Source organism: Scomber japonicus, chromosome 9, assembly GCF_027409825.1.
Source record: "Scomber japonicus isolate fScoJap1 chromosome 9, fScoJap1.pri, whole genome shotgun sequence".
Classification (NCBI taxonomy): Eukaryota; Metazoa; Chordata; class Actinopteri; order Scombriformes; family Scombridae; genus Scomber; species Scomber japonicus.
Genome location: NC_070586.1, coordinates 18,105,170 through 18,127,509, shown reverse-complemented (window position 1 = coordinate 18,127,509; position 22,340 = coordinate 18,105,170). Strand labels below are relative to the sequence as shown.

General features: G+C 39.3%; 1 protein-coding gene across 3 annotated transcripts in view; it reads left to right on the top strand.

Annotated features, from left to right (window-relative positions):
- Positions 1–22,340, top strand: part of dock8 (dedicator of cytokinesis 8) — a 54,498-nt gene that overhangs the window by 13,536 nt on the left and 18,622 nt on the right. For all 3 annotated transcript variants that reach the window (XM_053326102.1, XM_053326101.1, XM_053326103.1), the window contains 26 exons: positions 439–510; positions 1,043–1,151; positions 5,053–5,262; positions 6,274–6,359; positions 7,051–7,117; positions 10,723–10,872; positions 11,096–11,176; positions 11,348–11,510; positions 11,670–11,806; positions 12,167–12,260; positions 12,744–12,906; positions 13,744–13,861; positions 14,219–14,289; positions 14,456–14,600; positions 15,436–15,537; positions 15,881–15,976; positions 16,215–16,449; positions 17,582–17,746; positions 17,858–18,033; positions 18,871–18,963; positions 19,837–19,932; positions 20,608–20,757; positions 21,065–21,178; positions 21,341–21,496; positions 21,822–21,961; positions 22,119–22,282. In XM_053326102.1, coding sequence (XP_053182077.1) covers positions 439–510; positions 1,043–1,151; positions 5,053–5,262; positions 6,274–6,359; positions 7,051–7,117; positions 10,723–10,872; positions 11,096–11,176; positions 11,348–11,510; positions 11,670–11,806; positions 12,167–12,260; positions 12,744–12,906; positions 13,744–13,861; positions 14,219–14,289; positions 14,456–14,600; positions 15,436–15,537; positions 15,881–15,976; positions 16,215–16,449; positions 17,582–17,746; positions 17,858–18,033; positions 18,871–18,963; positions 19,837–19,932; positions 20,608–20,757; positions 21,065–21,178; positions 21,341–21,496; positions 21,822–21,961; positions 22,119–22,282 — 3,353 coding nt within the window. The remainder of the gene's footprint in view (positions 1–438; positions 511–1,042; positions 1,152–5,052; positions 5,263–6,273; positions 6,360–7,050; positions 7,118–10,722; positions 10,873–11,095; positions 11,177–11,347; positions 11,511–11,669; positions 11,807–12,166; positions 12,261–12,743; positions 12,907–13,743; positions 13,862–14,218; positions 14,290–14,455; positions 14,601–15,435; positions 15,538–15,880; positions 15,977–16,214; positions 16,450–17,581; positions 17,747–17,857; positions 18,034–18,870; positions 18,964–19,836; positions 19,933–20,607; positions 20,758–21,064; positions 21,179–21,340; positions 21,497–21,821; positions 21,962–22,118; positions 22,283–22,340) is intronic.

The following is a 22,340-nucleotide window of genomic DNA, read 5'->3' as shown; positions in this document are numbered from 1 at the left end:
TGAAGGGCTGGCCCAAATACTTTGGATAGAGTTTTTTAAAGCTCTCTAGTTGTTTCCACCCAGTTTTTATAACAGGACATGGGAGATTGTCCTGATTCTCTGTATGACTGAAGCCTTTAGAGACTGACCTGAGTCTAGTTTATTATTTTTCAGGTGTACTGGGTGGGAGTCTAGATGTTTGGAAAATGTATGCAATTGCAGAATAAGAACCAGGAGCCACAATAATTTTTGTTTGAATACCTTCAATCATTGTACAATTATTCTGTCAGCGCATGTTATCTTAGAGCTTTCACTTGCCCCACACCTTGACTGTGAAGTACATGTTAAGATAGGAGAGGAATGTAGAGTTTTAAGTTGCCTGTGAATGTTTGCAAGCATTTCTGCATTAGAATGAATGTACATATCTTTGAATTTGCCTCCTCATCTCTTTTTTTGCAGACCGGGGTTGGATTCCCATGTGAGAGACTGTGTAATGAGGTACACCCAGCCATGGCTTGTGGTCTCTAGAAGGTAAATAGTCTCCCTCAGAAGCACAAGAGCTACTGCATACAGGTATAGAGTGCTCAGGAGTGGTATAGCTGACATACATGCTGTTTGTCTTCAAACAGATGCCTTAAAGTATGAAATGTGCAGTTATGATGAAAAAAATAAATGTTTTTATATGGCAATATCCAAGAGGTTTTTCCCTGATATACAGTGTCTCTTGATCATTTGTTTAGTGTGTAATTAAGTGCAGAACTTCAAGCTTTTGTATCTTAAGCAAAGATCCCAAAAGAACATAGACAATAATGCAACAGGTGCCAACTGGCTGAGACACACACATACACACACATACACACACACACACACACACACGCGCGCACACACACACACACACACACACACTATACTCACATGCATACATGTCACTATGTTGTATAAGACTTCTGTTGTGTTCTTGTCTAGTTTGATTAGAAGTGCAGGGGTGTATCAGTTGTAACCATGCTTGTTGTTTCTGATGTGTACATCTCTGTTGACATTGTGTGTTCGTGTGTACATGAAGGTGCCAGGGGGATGGCTGGAGTGCATACTCGGCGCGAGCTGGCCTACACAAACTCCTTCAGAAACAAACTTTTGAGACCGACGACCAGCCAGAGAAAGAAGAGACACCAGTAAGACACACAAACACAGTCAGTCATGAATTAAAATGTATGATACACACGGTCACGTTCTGAAGTTTTAGTTTTCATCTGATTAGACTTGAGATAAATAAACCAATGGTTCTTCAATTCGAGAAACCTTACTTACATCCTTATTTAAACCTGTTTTACTGAGTCTGTGTCTTAACCAACAATCTCTGTCACTCAATAAAGGAGAAGTATTAGTCCTTGTCACATAGCCTTCCACAAAGCTAGTTTTGTGCTACACTGCAACAATTATTCAGTCATTTCCTTCTTCTGTCACTCTCTTCCTGTACAATTCTTAAGACTCTTGTCTTGTGTCAGACTGATATTGTGTATCAGTACAGTTATTCTGATCAAATTCAACATTTACATGTTGCATTTAAAGCCTACAATTTTTGGTTAGGATGCTTCTGTGTTCTGGGCAGGAATAAACAAAAGAAAATATTTTGATACAGCTTTACATGCATCTCTTGCATTAACCTGATACATTTCAAGTGTAACTGAATATTTTGACATTTTGCTAAATGTGCTTAATTGCTTGAAAGTCAACTCTCATTCCACATTCACTCTCATGTGAAGCTTGATCAAGTAGTCAGTTTACCTAGCTTAGCAAAGCAGCTTAGTTTAGCATAAAGACTGCTAGATCTGGTCCCATATCCATAACAAAAAAAGAAAACCCAAATGCCCAAACCCCTCTAAAGCTCACTAATGAATGTGTTATAACACATTCATTTTATCTGTACACAAACAAAAATGGAAAAATGACTTTTAAGGGGAGTTTCCGCTGCCACTATTTCTTGGTTTCTTATTTCCTGCTTTTTTTGATCACAGTGAGGTTACCAGGCAACCACAGAGACGCTGAACGGTGCTGGTTAGATAAATTAACTGTTCTTCACTGTAACTTCCTGTAAAAGCACATATTATTGATTTTGCATCTATTTTTTTGTAGTGATTGACCAAACAAGATGTAACTTGATCAAAGTAAGCTTTTCTAGGTGAAAGTTAGGTTGATTGTTTTGAAAAAGCCAGGCTATCTGTTCACCCTTGTTTTCAGTGTTTATGCTAAGCTAAGCTGATCTAATCACTGTGTTGCTCTGGCTCCGCACTTAACACACAACAAATAAGCGTATTTACAAAAATGTCAAACTATTTCTTTATGTATGTTTCTCAAGCAGAATTAAAAGAAAAACTGCTTTTCAACTTTGTCCTTTAATGCCAGTATGTTGCACTTGATTAAAGTGTATTTTGTGAAGAAAAGACATTAAGTGAGAGCAGTATGGAAGTCCATACTAATCAAGGCTTGAGAGAGAGACGGCAGTGCTGTGGGAGAGTTGGGTGGGTGGGAGGGGGATGCTTGAATAGTGAAAACAACAGGGTTTTGTTATTCCTATCACTCGTTCCACTGTGGCAGTGACCCTTCTAGTTCACTCAGCCTGGCTTGAACACAACTAAAGCTGAATGTTTTACTCCAACACTGATCACCTCTATGTGTTCCACTAGACTGTCAACGTGATGTTGGGGTTTAAGCGTTGATATTTAATGTTATTCCATTCTACACAACTTTATAAATCATCACATAACTGATGTCTGAATGAGTATCCCTACCTCAGTCCTCCACTTATTTCATTTTGAGCCAAGTTCCCATCCTCTCTCAGTGCCCTCCCTCTAGCTCTTTTGTTTCAAAGTGGCCAAATCCCCAACTCCCAGCATCATGCAGTCCCAGCCAATCCAAGTCCCGTCAGTACCACTCCTAGCCTCTGGCTAACAACCCAGCCATCACTCACCACCAGCCAGCCTGCTCCTGTCTCCTCATCCTTGCCAATTCTGGTTAATCACCCAAACCAAAAGGCCCTTATTAGAGCCGCAGGCTTCCCATGATCTACATGCCAGAAAGAGAGTGACAGAGAGGGGAAGAACAGCACTATTGTCCTTCAGTGCTTAATGGGTCTCTTCTATGGTCCAGTCTGCTTTAATGATAGCCCTGGGATCATGGTGTGACCGTCTCTCTGAGCCTCAGCAGAGTGAAGCTCTGGGTAGAAGCTCGGTCAGTCCTTGCCTGTGGTTTTAGAGTCAGGTCGGGGGATTGATGGATGATGGGAGTGAAACAGACAAGGAGGGAGGAATGGCAAGAGGGACTATTCAGAGCAGGATGTATCATGGGAGCAGAGAGGTTGTGCCCTGCCCTGTAGCGGAGTCTGAGTAATTCCATATGGTGCCAGTACCAGTCTGAGACCTCTTACTGATGGGCAGAGGATGCTCTAATCATTTGATTTTAATTAAGTTTAATGACAACTATTTATCAAAGGAATTGCAGTGAATTCTTCCAGATTCCAGACATGTTTAACAACCGTTGTGATAATGTGCTTTAGTGCTTGACCCTGAGCCACAGACTTGGAGGTTTTACAGATGCACAAATTGAATCTGTTGGCCGAAGATAAGAATCCAACATGTATTTATGGTAAAGTGACGTTTTAGATTTACCCGCATGGTAATAGTACTATTTGTAGTATCAGAGCATGAGTAATTTCTGAGTCTTGTACTAGGTCTTTCAACCAGAACAGTGACAAACAAGGCCGAGCTAACAGGTGCCAAAAAAATAAATAAAATTTGTTTGACAAGGTGCAACCAGTACCATTTGACTTGTATTTCTGACGCCTGGTGCTTTCAAGAGGTTGCAGGGTGTTTGAGAGGACATATCTGCATGTCACACTGCTATTGTCAGCAAATTAATTAAACGTGATAAGTTAATGTTGCTGCCCGGAGCTCATTTTGCCCAACAGCCCAGTGCTGTTGCTGGCAGGTCACTGGGTGTTAAAAATGTGCAGCATCTAGTGAGCTTGTTTTTGAAAGCTGCCGCGACTCTGGGTCAGCAAGTCAGCTCGACGCTCTTTGCTGCTATCATTTTTGTCCAGTAAACCATCAGCCTGCTGGGATATATCTGATTACAAAAATTGATCAGCTAATGTAAAATGAATCGATATCGCTTGTGACACATAGATCCTCTCAGCATATTCTATGTCAAAGATTCAGTGGCTTTGTTTCCTGAATTCTGTTGACTTTATAATGTGCATAACTATGGAAATACAGTAGGAAAATGTTCATGACAAAGGAGGTGATTAAAACAAAAAATCCATAAAAATTACAGTACTGTACTACACATGTGCCATATGAAAGCACATGTTGAACAAAACTGTAATAAAAAGACTTAACTATCTCTTGAACTTAAACATGAGCTTTTGCTCTGTTCTCTACATTGGGAGCTTTGATCAGGAAAACACAGGAGACCATCTCTGTCTCCAGGCCAAAACAGACACTGTCTAGACACAATTACTGTTAGCTGTTTGTTGTGTCTCCTGGCAACATTAACATGGACATTCCATGTTTAGTGTAATGTTAGTTTTAACAGTTTGTACAATTCTGTGAACGGATGGGCAGTCTATGTCTATGCTAATTAAAAAAAATACAGTATAAGTTGAGTTTGAAAATTAGTCCACTGTTCCAACTGATCAACAGTTCAGAGATTTAAAGCTATGGAGGAACACTAGGGAGGTAAATCAACAGTTAATAGGTTGGCAGGCATTGTTATCATGACACATGATTAGTCCTTTTCAAGTAATATTACTTAAATGGTTGAAGAATAGGCTTTGATCAAATGCCCAGTGTCCACTGATGTAGTACAACGCACCCTGCACCCATTTTCATTTGTCTTCTCTCTGAATAACATCCCCTTGGACATTCTGCCTCAATACACTTCTTACTTTGCTCATGCTTTTCTTTTTCTCCTATTTTCTCCTGCTTACACATTTCATTCCCATCGACTCCATTCACCCGATTCTCTCACTGCCCCCCACTACTACCCCTTACCCCTTTCTTTCTGGTTTTGCCCCAGGTCAAGTCTCCAACTCTAGCTGGGCTGAGTGATGACTCTGGCCGCACGGTGACCTCCTCCGACTTTAACCTGCGGTGCCTGACCCCAGAGCAGAGAGTGGAGGGGCTGTTGGCCTTCAGCAGCCATGATGAACTGGACCGCCTTAACCAGGAGGCAAGGCACGGAAACAGATACCCTGAGCTGTTTGCTCTATACCCACCAGCTGATGAGGTGAGACAAAGAGAGACCCGGCATAATATACCAGTCAATGTCTATATTGTTTTTTGGGAAGTGTGTGGGTTAAATCAAATGTTTATGTTACTCTCTCTCCCTGCAGTTTTCCAATTTTTAAATATGCACATACAGCAAGGTACAGACTAATTTGAACATAAGTTGAAATCATAGCTAAAACATAACCAATCATGTGACCACAAATACCATAGTACTAAAGTACAAAGTACTAAACATAGTACGAGTATTTTATTTCATTTTTTGGATGATGTAATGTTTTAAATGGGAAGTTCCTTTAGTTTTCTATGATGCAATGTTTATTCTCTGTAACCCTGTCTGAATTATAACATTTGATGACGTATTTCTTTTGTGGATTTGCCTGCTCAAGGACTGCTGATGAAACCTAGCTATCTAGTTAACTTGGGGAGACTCAATAACTGTCCTTTGTCCCTGTTAAAGACACTACAAGTTCATTAAAATGTGTTAAATTTCACAAGACCTCTGTAATATACAATACTTTATTCTCCAATGTTTTTACCATCTTATCTTCATCAGGGTGTTTTTTCTCATTCCTTGTATTTGTGGTATTCTTTGAATACAGTCCATCAATTAATCACGTGACTTTATAAGAGAAATATCCATAAACCCTTGTTGCACAGCAGAAACATTAAGCTGCTGCGGGAAATGTGAAAACATTGCTGGAAAGGCTTCACACAAACTAATCCTTCAGGAAACGTTTACCTTTGGGAAATGTTGGAAGTGTAAGATACCACTGCAAAGAGGACAACAGCATGGAAAAAACACCACTAGTGTTCACCCCTCTCAAGATCCAAATGATGACTGAGCCCTGATATACTTTCATACTAGAAATACATTTTTAGACTTAAATTCTCTTAATCCGCACCTGTAAATCTTGTTGGATTTCCTAAATCTTCTCTGAATGTACTATTACTCTCTATTTTTCTTTTTTTTTGCACAGTTTTAAAACTTTTTTCTGCTATTGTGTTCCAGGAAGAGGCAGTGGAGATCCGACCCATTCCTGACTGCCCCAAAGAGCACAGTGGAGACCGCATCCTGATACGATGCCAGGCCATCAAGTATGTCATACATTTTCATAATGCTGTAGGAGGGGGAATAGCTCTATCATTTCAACAGCTGCCTTCTGTTTCGGTCATTAGTTGGACAAGGAACCAAGGCCCTCTTTTCATAAAAATGACCTTTTATTCAGCATTCAACATGCAGTACATTTTTGTTCCTCACATTCAATCAAGACTTTAAACTCTTGAGTATGTGGGTTAGGGTTAGGGTTAGTAGATATGACAGAAAGAGCAGTGTGGGAGGGTGGAGGAGTGCTGCGCAGTTCTTGTTGTACTTCTCCAGAAAATCACCGTCCCTCCCTCTCTCTGTGGGATTGAATTTCTTTCTTTCTGTAATTCATACACATAGACACTCACACACATAAACAAAGTTTCTCTTTCACTCTTGATCTTATGTGTCCTTCTTGCAACCCATAAAGACTTATAAATGTCTGAGTTGAACTTGTTTCTCTGCTTTCAGTGGTTTGGCAACTTCATCTCCTTTCGTTTAACCTTCAGTTCAAACATTTCATCATGTGCTGTAATACATTTTGTTGCTTCCTGATACAACAATAATCTACAGGAATAGTTCAGAATAGGCAAAAATAGAATTTAAGAATAGTACTAGATATAAAATCTAAGTACCACTGTTAAGTATGTTGGATATTTGTCTATCTTGATTATTATATTTTACTACATCTTCTCTTGGTAGGTTTGAGATTGACATTGAGCCCATGTTTGCTACTATGGCCTTATATGACCTGAAAGAGAAGAAAAAGGTAAGAAACCTCGACTTCATTTGAATACTTAAATACACAGTAGCCTCACAGTTTCTACTGTATGTTGTTTGAATGTTGTTTCAAATGTCAACTACAATCATGTTACAACTTATGCCTTGGAAACACATGTGACACATACAAGGGTAGAACAAAACCACAAATAACACAATGGCTCTGCAGTCAAAGCCAGTTTGTTGAAGCTCGTTGTGTGTGTTTGTTGTGGTTACTGTCAGAGTGTTTCTCAGTTGAGTTGAGTATACTTTGACCACAGGTCCTGTTCATTCTGAAACTCTTCACCTTGGAACATTATATTGTTTTGCAGTGTTTGGGATTCATTCTGCAGTAATTGTGTCCATGGGGATGGATGATTATTATTATCATTATCATTATTATTACTTATTGCAGCTGCTTAAAATGCAAACATGCTATTACTCTCCAATTTGACAGGTCATTTAATACATTGACAAACACCACTGTCAGATGATGCAAAAGGTCTGTTTACATTTCTTTATAAATTATGGTGTAAATGGGCATGCATCATGTCATAATCAGCTATTAAACACAAAATATGTGTTTTTTATTTTCATTTGTAACTCACACATTTATAAATATTACAAAGCAATAAATGTCAGATTCAATAAAGGACAGCTGCCATTTTCATAAGTGAAGCTCATACGAAATGTCTGTCATTGGTCGTTTGTGTGTGTGTGTACCTTGTTAAGTGATGTTAATTTAAATCATGATGACAGAAAGTCAAATAGAGAAAGCATCAGATGTAAACCTTTACCTACACTGAGACCACAAACTATAGTCTTAAAAAATGATAGCGTTTAGTTTAAATGTCTCACCAAAAAACAACAATTACAAGTACTCTATAAACTTGATCAAGTGGACATGCATATCTAATTTATCATAAGATGTTTTTCCCCCTTGTTGCTATGTAGCTGCTTACCATGTTCGTCCTGTTGATCTGGGGAGGTCTCGTTTCTTTTGGCAGTCTGTGTGGTTGTGAGGGATCAGTGTAATCTACAAGGTTTCATGTCTCATCATCCTCACATACTTATGCCCCCGGGGGTCGTCATGTTTTGGTTTTGTAACTACTAATACTGTGCAGTATTATCACGGTCAACCACTTTGAGCCATGACTGTTTGTGTATTTTTTCTGTGGATTTGCACAGCTGGATAGTCTTTTGGGTGAAGGGGCTGGAAGGATTTCATTTGCTCTTAAGTGCTCATGGATCTCTCAGTTGAGACAGGGTTTTAGCCACTAGCCTTGCCCTATCGTCAGTGCTGCCCAGCTGCTTTCTTGTTTGTCTGGGGGACTGGTGGCTCTAATATGGTCTGGTGGGTAATATTAGATCATTAATTGCTCTGAAATGTTGAAAACAGACTGTACAAAAGCCAGTCTTGGGACAAAATCCATACTGAAGTGAAGACAAACAGTATACATTATGTATTATATGAAATTTGTTGTACGTCACTTACAGCGTATACTGTAAATCAAGGGTATTTTCAGTTTCATCTTCTCACTGATGTCATTCTGTAAGAGCAGAGCTCAAGTGTTATATTGACACAGTGTATTTTGCTTTAGGTGACACATTTGATTATGTGCTGAACTGAACAATGTCCTTGTGGAGGTTAAATACAACTTCCTGTTCTTTACATTGAGAAGAGACAGAGCCAGACTGTTAAAGAGCTATGAAATGTGTCTCTGTCTGGGTGAAGGAGAAACTGTCATGCCTGTTTTGTCAGTTCAGTGTAATTGGAGTGGAACTGTGAAGCATTTGCTGCTGACCCATTTATCGCCCCTTTTCTTTCTTTTTTACTATCTGTTATTCTGCAGCTCTCCCTACAACACTTGTTTCTTTTCCTCTCTCTACTAGAGATACCTCTATAAGAGTTTTATTTTATTCTGCTGCCTCATTTTCTCTGTTTGCCTGCATACCATACTGCTTTTTCTATGTGTCTCGTGAGAATTATGCTGCTGTATCTGTGTTTGTTTTTGTTCACATCAGTTTTGTTATTCCACATCTGTGAAATCTGCAGCAGATGTTCGTATAATTCCATATAATACTCTAGTTATTAATTATGTCTCTGTTCCGTCAGCCAAGGTACAGACACAGTATTTGACCCAACAAGTGGCCTCCTTACTTTACTAAGAGGCTGTAGTAAGCTTGTTGTTGTTCTTTGACAAGACTAGGCAAGCCTAGTTTAGCTGGACCGTGACTGCAGACCATTGGTTAGATAGACAGAGTGATCAGAATGAGTAAAACACGTTTTCAAATATGTAGTGGATACTGTGCAGTCAGTTAGCTATGTGATCCAGTCTGCTCACCGTTTCATTGACAAAACATCTCTGACTCACTGAAAGCAGTTGTCAACCCAGAGACTATGACCACAGTATGCAGGAGGACCACAAATCCATAATGCTATTGGATGATCTCTTCATGGAAAAATATAAAAATGTCTGCTCAAAATTTTGTCACTTAACTTTTCAGACTTCAGATGTCGATTTGTTGTTGTCGACTTGTTAACAGCACCACCAAATAGATTTTCCCCTCTAAAATTCTGACATGGTGTCATTTTAATAAGTGTTCAAACAATCCAATATTTCAGCAAAAATCAAAGAGTAGAGAAAAGTCCAAAAACTGAAAATAGGTTTGTATATCAGATTTTTCTTTCCTCTCCCATTAATCATCTGGTGACTCCTCAGATTTATCTCGTGACCCTTTGGAGGGGCCTGATCCCTAGGTCGCACGTGTATCAGTCACACCTTGTCAGTGCTCTGACAAAAATATCATGTTGTAATAAGATCACTATATTTCTTGTGTCTCTTTAAATACATATTTACTGGTTTGAAGGTTGAGGGAGATTAAGGGGAGAACTGGTACTTTGTTGGTTCTGTTTAATGGGAATATGAATCAAAATATGCTATCAACACCAGCTGGCTTTGATTATTTGGATGTGATTTCTATAATTGAAATAACTCTTTGGTCAGTTAAATATAGACTCCTCCACTGTGATCTTTTTAGAACTTTCACTTCTGCAGCAAGTGTGCCTCATGTTATCATGAGCTGGGTCGCAGCTGTCACAGTTGCAACTTTTTCGGTGGTTTTCCTTTCTGTAGGAGGGCTCTGGCTTGTCATGTTAACAAATCAGATTTAGAAAAAACCAACAGTGATCCTGGAATTCTTTTCCGAGTGTGTAATCTGATCGCAGTTACCATCTTGAGGATTCCAGTTAACATTCTGGGCAGGTTTGTCTTCCCAGAAGTCTGCTATAGTGTGGTAAGTGTAATGTAGGTCCATGAATTGGATCACATGACACACATCAGGCCAGACCTGCCAGGACATATGGCTCTGTTCATATCCCGAGGTCATGAGGGAGGCAAGTAGAGGAACACAAGAGTGGAGTGAACAATGATATTCAAGGATCAGTCTTTGCTTTACAGGAAACCAGTGTCTTTTTTGGGGAAATATTTGATCTTTTACTGCCATTTAGCATTTCATTATGACCTGATACTGATGATAACAAAACATTCTGTCAACTGAAGTTGCCTTGTATTTCCTTTTGGTTAAGAAGCATCCCACACTGTCTCTCTCCAGATATCAGAGAACTTCTATTGTGATCTGAACTCAGAGCAGTTTAAAAACTTCTTGAAACCTCACGCTCCACAAGTGGATCACTCCTCTCTGGCCAGATCTGCCATCTTCTCTGTCACATACCCTTCGCCAGACATCTACCTGGTCATCAAGGTAATAACAAATCCATAACACATATGAAATAAATGCTAAATAGTAGTGTGTGGCAGAAGTTACAGGTTTTAGTCATTTTCCTCCTGGTTTTAAAAAACTTAAATGACAAATGACTTTTGTCATCTGTGTATTTGGACTTTGAATCATACATTCGCTGTATACCTTTGCCAACAGGTTTTTGAGTTTGACCCAATGGCTTGTGTACTTCCTGTCTTTGTTTCAGATTGAAAAGGTCCTCCAGCAGGGAGAGATCAGTGAATGTGCTGATCCCTACATGACATTGAAGGAATCTGACAATTCAAAGGTAATTAATGAGAAATTAACCACTGAAATCATAAACCAATTTACTGTACATTTTCCTTTTACCTGTAAACATTTTAATTGTGGGTACAGTATAAAGTGTGTTCTGGCAAGTTGAAAGCATTTTTTGGAAGCAGCGTTTAAAAATGACTCAATTATGCGTTTGATACGTCAGAACAAGGACAAGCTGGAGAAGCTGCGAGGCCAAGCGGAGACATTTTGCCAAAGGCTGGGTCGCTATCGCATGCCCTTTGCCTGGGCAACCGTCAATATTATGGAGGTCATCAGCACTGCCACCATTGAACGTGATGTCCCAGACTCCGACAACTTAAAATCTGGTGTGTGCAATTGTATCCTCGTGTGTGTTTGTCCTTATGAGTGTCAGTTTTGACAGTGATGGATTTGAAAATTTGCATGTGGGTATGCATTTTTTTTTAGAATGCGTGTAGCTGTGTGTGTTTCGTTTGACCCATGATCTTTTCACTTTGTTTCACCAGGTAAATCCAGCAGCATTGACCGGAGAGCACAGCTGCCCAGGAGGAACTCTGAACGTTACAGTATCATGGATGATCAATTCTGTAACATTTCTGGTTTCAAGCCTGCTACCATCACTATTGGCACCATTTTCAAACAGGTTGGACTGGCACCCAAACACAAAGACACTTACAAATCCATAGAAAAATGCTTGCCTTGAGATACAACAGTCTAACAGATAGAAGAAGCTAGTGATTGTCATCAGCCTTGTCTTACACTGTTATCAACCAGGATCTGCCATACATTCCATCAGGTCCCTGTAATGTTTCTTCAATGCAGCCATGACTTTGGGTAAATGATACTAGACATCAAGGACTGACCCACTGTTAAAAAGTATTTATATTATTTAACCTTGAAGCAAAGGCCTCAACTTATTCAAATGTTTTTATTATCATCCTGGCATTTTATCAAATCACTTCTAAGCTGAGTGTGCATGTGTGTGTGTGTGTTTGTTTGTCAGGAGGGAGATCGTTTGAGTGATGAGGACTTGCTCAAGTTCCTGGCTGAAATTAAGAAAACCTCTATTCCACAGAGGAGAATCAAGACCATACCAGGTCATCTCTCCTTTATCCTTTTTTATTCTTCATGTTTGGTTTGATTTTATTAGTATGTTTCTGTATATGTATTGATTACACAAAAAGTCAAAAGATAGTGTGATATATATGATAATATATAATATGCAGTATACTGTATTGGCAAGTCATTGACATTTGAAATTTGATTTGACTTGAAAATCCAATTTTAAGCACTGTAAAATTGACTGCTGACTGTGTCAAGAAGGCCAATCACCTATTTGACTATATTCAGAACTAATTAATTAACCAGCGGATGTAAAAGATAATTGTATAGAAAAGCAGGGCAGACCATGACATAGGAGTTAAATTGTCATCCTTCTGCATGGTGCCCCTTTTGATTCTTTTTATGATTTTTTGCTATCACATATCACATAGTATTAGTTTGTACCTCGTAAGACAGGTTACAGTATATTGTATTGGCATGTCATTGATGTGGGCATTTGATTTGTCTTGTGTCTTCAGGTTCCATTAAACTGGACATGTCTCCACTCCAAGACTTGCCACAGGCTTGTTTGTCCACTGAGCTCATCCCTCTCATACCTGTGGCTGAGAAAAACATTCGGCCTGTCAAAGAAGTGCTGGAGTTCCCCTCTAATGAGGTTTATGTCCCTCACAACATTTACAGGTGGGTTGGAGGGTGTAATATATGAATGAATGACCACATACTCATTTCACATTTATACTTTTGCGATGCATTTTTTTATCCAGTGGAAAGAAGGTGATAATATTTGTGTATTCTTCTAATCAAAATGTTGCTTTTATGTCTAATACGTTTTTGTTAGCATATGGAGTAGATTGTCAGAAAAACTGAAAACCACTTATGTAAAACCTGCACGTCTACAGGATGAAATACAAACAAGGTTTTGAAAAGCAAATGATATTTAGCATGAGGTGTAAACAGGTTTGTTTGCTCTAACAGACAGTTTGCTCCTCTCACAAGCCAGAGGCAATGTCATGTTGTACTCCTCATTCAAGAACTGACATCACTTTGTGGCTTTTCTCTTTTAAGTGTTATGCCATCCATCCAGGCTACCTGCAAAATTGTGTAGTGAATTAACAATAAGGAGGCAGCCTGTGAAAGCATGAGTTTAACATGGTTCTAAAGTGGTGTCATTTGTAATGAAAAATGTAAAACTGTAAGTGCGAGCAAGTCCTCTGAATGGTAATTACATACTGACATTCCCTGAGCATTTGTTCAGTGTAATCTGTGTTACTTCCCACTGTTCCAGGTTTCAACATAGATTACAGTGTTGTATTAAAACCACAGAAGGTCAAACTAAATTACTGGTTGTTACGACTTTGCTGTGACATTACTGTCACCTTATTACTACATGCTTAAGATGTTGCTGAACAGATGGTGCCATCTAGTGATGTATATATGAACTACCAAATTGTAATTTTTCATGATTTCTTTTAAATAACCAGTCTCCGTGGCACACTTTCTCTTCCCATGTCTCTCTAGGAACCTGCTCTATGTCTATCCCCAGAGACTAAACTTCGTCAACAGGCTGACATCAGCGAGAAACATCACCATCAAAATGCAGTTAATGAGTGGAGAAGACCCCAGCTCCTCTATGCCTGTGAGTGCTGCTGTTCAAATCTGTCATCTCACATCATTATTATTATAACAGCAAAACTGATTTGTGCTGACAATCCCACTGTGTGGGATCATGCAAGCGTGTGCATTCAGTCATTGCAACATGAATAAACACACACAGTGAAGTTAAGGAGTTAGGAATAGCATGTCAGAGAAAGCATTTTGAATGCCAGAAATTTCAACAACTGTCACAGTTATCACAGTGTCCCTGGTATTGATGGTCAAACCTGTCATTGTCAGTCTATACAGGTGTATTATGTGAATTATGTGCTGTTAGACAGAAGAATATCTGAACTCATTGTGAATTTAATTTGTGTTTTTTCTCCTTATTTGTTCTAAGGTGATTTTTGGGAGATCAAGTGGCCCTGAATTTGTGCATGAAGTCTACACCCCTGTTACCTATCATAACAAGCAAGTATACTTGTCATATGTCATATAAACAGACTGACTCATTCTCTCTGTCTATCATTGACTCTTTCTCTTGCACTTAATTTGAGTTTATTTTGTTTTCTCACCTATTTTCCTCAATCCGTGTCCTCACCATCTCTCTTTTTCTTTGTGTTGCTTCTTTCCTCAGGTCCCCAGACTTTTATGAGGAAGTGAAACTGGCTCTTCCTGCCCATCTGACTGTGAAACATCACTTGCTGTTCACCTTTTACCACATCAGCTGCCAGCAGAAACAGAACCAGAGTGGCAGCTGTGAAACTCTCATTGGATACTCTGTAAGATTATGTTTTTCACCATCTAACCTTCTAAATGATTTCTAAATAAAGTCATAGGGCCTGATTTACTAAAGGTTTGCAAACTTGACGTCACCTGGAAATGTGCAAGCTGATCTACTAACGCAGCGCACTGAGGCTTGTGTCTTTCAACTGTGTAAGATAATACACACTATACATTTAGTACGTTTGCTATAATTAACATGAAATATGGGGCGTTTCAACCCCAGTGTGCAAAATACAGGGAGGACAAAACGGACAAGGGAGGACAAATATGTTATTTAGCACATGCATTGTGATTTAGTATTAGTGAGGAGACAGAGGCACAATGACAGAATACGCACAGGACAGATTTCTTCCACCTGTGTTAATATTTTTGGAGTGGAATATTTTTGGTTTTACTAACAGAATTGACTTTGTCACAAATACTCACCCATATGGTGTTTTTACTGGTAATATTTGTTTTTTGTTATAACTCAATATATTTGTTAACCTCTTCTACTAGAACCTGATCACATTTCATTTTGCACTTGCAGGCTTTGTGCTCGTCCAAACACTCCATTAAGACACGCAAAACCTTCATTTAAATACTGCGCTTTCCACCCTGTTGCACCTGTTTTCATTCATGCAATTATTCTTAGTCGATCACCCGCAAAATGCACGCACACGCAATCTATTGCACTGTGCACGCAATTTAGTACCCTTTATGTGAGATCTTAGTAAATCAGGCCCATAGTGTTGTATGTCAACTGGCAGATCACTACTTTCAAATCACTCTGGAAAACATTACATTGTATAACATCTTTTTTTACATGCTTGCTGTTTGCCTCTAATTCAGTGGCTGCCCATGTTAAACAATGACCGACTGCAGACTGGTCAATTCTGCCTGCCCATTGTCTTGGAGCGACTTCCTGTGAACTACTCATTGCATGCGCCTGAGGTAAACACATGTACATATTATGTGTACATTTAAACCATCCATTTTACATTTATGGTCTGGACTTGCTCTATGTGTAAAGTGCCTTTAGATTACTTTTGTTGTGATTTGGCTCTACATAAATAAAGATTGATTGATTGATTGATTGATTGATTGATTGATTGATACTGTACATATTGTGTAACAAAGAAGTTAAGCGATTTTTTTCTGGAAAATGTTTTGTCTTCATTTTACTTGTTGAATAAATGAACTCTTCTAAGATGTAGATGAACATATTGAAGACCAAACATAGACATAGAAGACCACACACAATTGTATTTTTTCTGTTTTTCTTTTTGTTGTGTAGAAACTTCCCCCCCAAGTCCCCCCAGTCAAGTGGATGGAGAGTCACAAAGGACTGTTCAATCTTGAGGTGCAGGCTGTGTCATCTGTACACACACAGGTGAGTAATGGTTGAAGAAACATAACAAATTGACTGACTTTTTCACGTGTTCCCTTCACCTCTCATGCATGCAGGCAGATTAAAAATCAATCTATACACATAATATAACAAATGCCCACTATGCTTCTACCGGCCATTCCCCCTGGAGTATCACATGCACTTTGTCTCTTTGTCTCTGTCTCTCTCTTCATCCCTCTGTCACAGTTCACTGTAACAAATCATCCCCTTTCTGTATCAGGACAACCACCTGGAGCGTTTCTTCACCCTCTGTCATGCCCTGGAGGGTGGAGCAACATTTCCGCTGCGGGTTAGAGAGGAGAAGATTCCAGAGAGCAAGTTGGAGCATGAGCTAAAGCTCAGCATCATCTCCCTGTCCTCCTCCAGTTTAGAGCCTTTGGTTCTCTTCCTCCACCTGGTGCTGGATAAACTCTTCACCCTGATCATGCAGCCAATGGTCATTAATGGTCAGACTGGTGAGGAGCAACTCTAAGTTGATCAACTGTTTACTTGACATAACATTTATCTGCAAGAACTTCGATAATCAAATTTCCTGTTTTTTGTTTGCTATTTTTGTCATTAGTGATTGTAAACAGAATTCCATTGCTTTTTAGACTGGTAGTCTAACTGGTAGTTTTAATACATCACCTTGGACTGTGCTGTGCAGATGAATCGATAATGAAAACATGCATTACTCACAGTCCTGTGATTTCACTATTGTTGTAATTGTTATACACCACTGAAAAATTATCTGTAGTTACAAGTTCTTCTTCTCCTGGGTGAGGCTGACAGGCAGATCAGTGCAGTATCAGCAGTAATGTGGGCATTGTACCGGGCTCCTTCACTGTGATGAAGAAAGAGCTGAACCAGAAGGCAAAGCTTTAAATTTACGAGGTGGTCTACATCCCAACTCTCATGGTCACGAGTTTTAGGTAGTGACTGATAGAATAAGATTGCAGATACAAGCAACCAAAATTAGGTTGTCCAGAGGGCATCTCTCCGCAATTTTAGAGATAGGGTGAGCAGCTCAGACATCCAGGGGGAGCTTAGAGTAGAGGTGCTGCTCCCTCGCATTGAAAGGAGCCAGCTGAGGTGGTTAGGGGACCTGATTAGGATGCCTCCTGGACGCATCCCTCTGGTTGGCTGGCTGGATGGAAGGACGGACGCCATTGACAGAATTAGAGATCATGTGGCGGAGTTTAGCTCAGTGGGAGGAGCGCCCGCCACATGTGTTGAGGCTGTAGTCCTCGCTGCAGGCGACCCCGGTTCGAATCCCGCACCGAGCGGTCCTCTCCTGCGTGTCATTACCCCCCTCTCTGCCTCCTGTTTCCTGTCTATCTCTACTAACCTGTCAATTAAAGGCAAAAAGCCCAAAAATATATACTTAAAAAAAAGAATTAGAGATCATGATTACAAATCAATAATTTGTTAATATTGGGCACAGCACAGATATGTGGTGAATTTGGATAGAAGCATTGTACTGTAATGCTATTTTTAGGACCAAGTAATGATAGCATTTGCCACAGTGATGTTATGAAGAAATGTTTTGATTTTTTTTATGTTTTAACTTTAACATTTTGTGTGCATCTTTTTGTTTCTGTTTCGTAGCTAATTTTGCCCAGATAGCCTTCGAATCAGTGGTGTCTATTGTCAACAGTCTCCACAACAGCCAGGAGCTGATCAGAGACCAGCAGGGTAGGAACAGCCTCTTGGCAACCTACCTTTACTGGGTGTTCCGCCTGCCTGATCCCCCTGGAGACATGCAAAATGCAGGTACTGATACTGTGATTTATAAGTCCTTTCCAAGGATGTTGCTGTGATTATTTCAAGCATTACTGTAAGAATTGATTTTTTTTTTTGGTGTGGCCATGAACATGTGTTCAGGTTCAGGGAGTATACCCTCTGCAGAGAGCCGTTACAGCACCATGGGTCGGGCCACAGCAGCCACAGTTGGCTCTCTTCTTCTCCAGTCCAGGGTCCGCAGCAGCAGCAACCCTGACATCCCCGCTCAACACAATTCTGCTGAAGATGCTGAGGTCAAAAACATCTTCTCTGCCAAGGTACTGAATAGAATAGAATATAGAATATCCTTTATTGTCATTGTACAACAGTTGTCACAACGAGATTGGTTCGGGATTCTCTTCCCGTGGTGCAATAAAAAAAAAAATATTATACATAAAAACAATAAAATACTTTAAGAGCTATTAACACACACACACTACAGAGTATGTAAATATTCCAGCATACTCCCTTATACACACAAAACAGTCATTTGATATTCATCCCCACAGTACATTAGGTATTCTAATAGGCCACTTGATACCCTCTCTAATGAAAGCATCCATCATGTTCATTGTGATGGAACTTGAATGAATGAATGAGTGTTTTATTTTCATGTAACTCATTGAATTTTCAGATGCATTGACAACATACCAAACACTGTGGCATCTGCAACGCCACAATACAATAACGATATCAAAATATAAAATAAACATAATCATAAACCTCCTACCCACCAATTATACTCCAGGAGATATCCCACAATGAAAAAATAAAATACTAACATACAAACACAACTCACTAAGCACAAGATATACTGTAATACACAAATTCTAACAAAATCTGCATCAATTTGTGCCAACCTTGTATATTTGATCCAGTTCATAATAATCTGCAATCCATATAGAATACAGTCTGAGGAATGCTTTATCAGTCATATGCTACTTTTCTACTCCTATCCCATACTTTAGAAAGATGTTCAGAAAATGCAAAAAGATTTCAACTGAAGCTCCATTCTCAATATCTATCACATCTAAATCATGAACATGAACATTATGTATTTATTTACTACAATATTTGTTGTAAATAATGATGTAAATGATGATATGAAATTTTAGGGCCACAACAACCCAGGCTGCCGCATGTCCACCATTTTGGATGTACCCGGCCAACAGAACCCCACAGGAAGCACCAGGCCCTCCAACCGAAAGGTACAAAGTTTTCTCTTCCCATAACATTTGCTCACCACACCTCTCACCCTCTGTTTCACTGATAATTTGATTCAAATTATCATAAATCCGCTCTTACTCATGCTCCCTTAAACAAAATGGATGTTGCTGTATTGTGATGATTTTGGTGGTAATTTCAGTTATCTCCTTAAGATAGAAAGAAGCACAGTATAGATTTGAATTGATGATGTCATGTGGTTACATTTAGACAAAGGCATCAAATCAGTTTCTATGAGCCTATCCCATCCAAATGATTTTCATCTGAATGTGGCCTTACAGCTAACCCTAAGATGGCTAAATTCACAACCTGAGACCAAGCTGTACAATAACAACATAACAAAAATGTACAACAATTTGAGGTGATGTAACAAAACAAGAAGGCAGAGGCAGAAGATGCTTGAAATGCCATCAGTTTATAGACTAGTTGGTAGCAAAGATTTAGAAAAGATTTCAAACTTTAGAACAGGTTGTCCCAATCTACAATTTAAACACAAACCACAGCAGTATATTTTGTGTTTGAGGTTAATATGATACAAATTCAAAACTTGACTTGGAGTGGGACTTCTCTGATCATTTCTATTACACACTATTCAGACCATGAATGCCCTGCAGCACCAGTTCCCTCTGGTTACCACATGGTGGGAGTGTGACCTTAAGGACACAAGTTCTGCAGTTGTTTCGGTTTTAGTTGATGTTTTTTTTCCTGCTAAAAACTCAGCCAGTTTTTCCCAATTAATTCATAGCCCAGTGCAATACTTACTGATATTGTATTTGATATAATATTCTGTATTCTATCAGTTACCAAAGAGAAACTGTGTCTGTCTCACTACAGTCTGTTTATTTTCTGTCTTACAGCAATTTCATGAGGAGCTGGCCCTACAGATGGTCGTCAGCACAGGGGTGTGCAGAGAAAATGCATACAAATACGCCTGGTTCTTCTTTGAGCTACTGGTCAGTGTGTGTTTCTTATTTTAATCTATAGAAGAAGAATTTTGATTGACCTTTGATTTTAGCTGAGACAGTAAAAGTAAGAACTGCGATGGATGTTAATGATAAATGGATGAAGTAATAAAAATAGCTCACTCTAAACAATACATGACCTCATGGCCATACACCTTAAAAGATAAATTATAGTTTTATTGTGTGATGAATAAAGGGGAATTTCAAAGCACTGCAGCCTGTAATTTATCAAACCCCATGACAATGTATCTCTCTCTTTTGCAGTTCAGGTGTGTCGACACTTACGTTCATTCTCATCCTCTCAATTTATCTCACTTATTTATGTTTCTACCTAGAAAAACCTCACTAGACGATGCTCATTTTAATTAATAGAACACATATTATGTAAATTGAATGAAAAATGAGGATTGAAAGTGATGATAAATGATGAAAAGCTCTGTAAATGATCAGGTCACCATTTTCATTAAATCATCTTTGCATCTGTCACAGTACTTGACAAACTATTGCCTCAAATGTATATTAATCACTCTTGCCCTAAATTTACATTAATTTTGTATGTATTGTATTATTTAAAGTGTGTCATTGGAATTTCCTTTGTTGTTTATAGTTGGTAATTCATGTTTATGATTTATATTGGTCATGACTGTGTGTGTTTTTTATTAACAGGTGAAAAGCATGGCTCAGCATGTGTCTTACCTTGACAAGAACAATGTTCCTCGAAGAAACCGCTTCTCTGACCGATTTAAAGATGACATCACAACCATCGTCTCTGTGGTTACTGCGGAGATTGGGACCATCCTTGTTAAACAACAAAAGGTAAAGATGATGAAGATGATGACAATAAATTAAGCTCATCAACATCTCGAACCAGACCAGTGTACCTTTTACCCAAAATACTGCATCTGTGTACCTTCTGTTCCTGTGGGTTGTGTAGAAGCAATTGCCACTTCAGTGTACATGTTGTCTGTGTCCTCCAAACAACAGGGAGCTGGAAGTGCTAATTATATTTGTCTCTGTCTCTGCCTCTGTAGTATCAAATGCTCAGCTTGCACAGTTAGATGCTTGGCAAGATACTCTCAGTACAGCTTGTTGATTACTGTTTGTTGATTGTTGTCCTTTTTAGGAGGTAGAGCAAGCAGAGAAAGTCAACATCAGTCTGGCCTTCTTCCTCTATGACCTGCTGTCTCTCATGGACCGAGGATTTGTCTTCCAGCTAGTGAAAAACTACTGCAACACGGTACATAGCACTGAGAAAAATTCAATGAATTACCCTGTGGGAACTAAGAGGCGTCCATATGCACAAATATCTTTCTTTTGAGACTGTTGTCAAGACATCGTATTTAACTTCTGTGTATTGTAGTATTTTGTGATAACTTTTTTTTGTTTTGCTCTATTCTAGATGTCAGCTAAATGTGTTTCAATGCCAACATTGATCAGCATGCGTCTGGAATTTCTGCGAATCCTGTGCAGTCACGAGCACTACCTCAACCTGAGCCTCTTCTTCAGCAGCCCTGCTTCTGCTCCCACCTCACCCTGTCCATCCATCTCCTCACAGGTCAGCCCACCTGTCAGTCTACATTTACACTTGCATTTGCAGACCAACACTCCTATATGAGACATGCTGAGTTTGTGTATCCCAGAGGGTTTTACAATCTGTACAGCATATAACTTCTTTTTATCTTTACTTGCTCTATAGGGTTAAGGAATATCAACAAGGCTACAAAAAATATTATTGAGGGGTGTAAATGTTTTGGCTACTTTTGCATGGAAAATAAATCTTTCGGTTTAAAAAGTGTTTTTGTCTTAAAGCAAACATTGTAACTCTATTTTCTCCCTGACACTCTCTTTGTGTCTGCCTCTCCTTTCATCTTTCCATTCAGAGTTCCGGCTCATGTAGTTTCCAGGAGCAGCAGAGGATCTTGGGGTTGTTTGAGCTTTCTCAGGAATTTAAGCAGCAGCACTACCTCGCTGGTCTGCTGCTGACAGAGCTCAGTGCTGCCCTAGACATGGAATCAGAGGGGTATGACAACACACTTTCTGGTTTCCAGTTGTTCCGAAGTTTCTAAAACTAGTGTGAAAGAAATTGCCAGCCATCTTTTGCCATCTTTTGTGGTTTAGGGAAACAAACAATAATAAAGTGTGTGTGTGTGTGTGTGTGTGTGTGTGTGTGTGTGTAGGGGAAAGGTCCAGAGAAAGGCCATCAATGCGATCTATAGCCTGCTGTGTTCCCATGACCTTGACCATCGCTGTGTTAAACCTGAGGTCAGAGCCAAGGTGGCTGCTCTCTACCTCCCCCTGGTGGGCATTATCATTGACTCCACCAACTATCTGGACTTCACTGGTACATACACACATACAATAACAACAATATTTTCAAGAGAAGACTAATCTGTACTTTG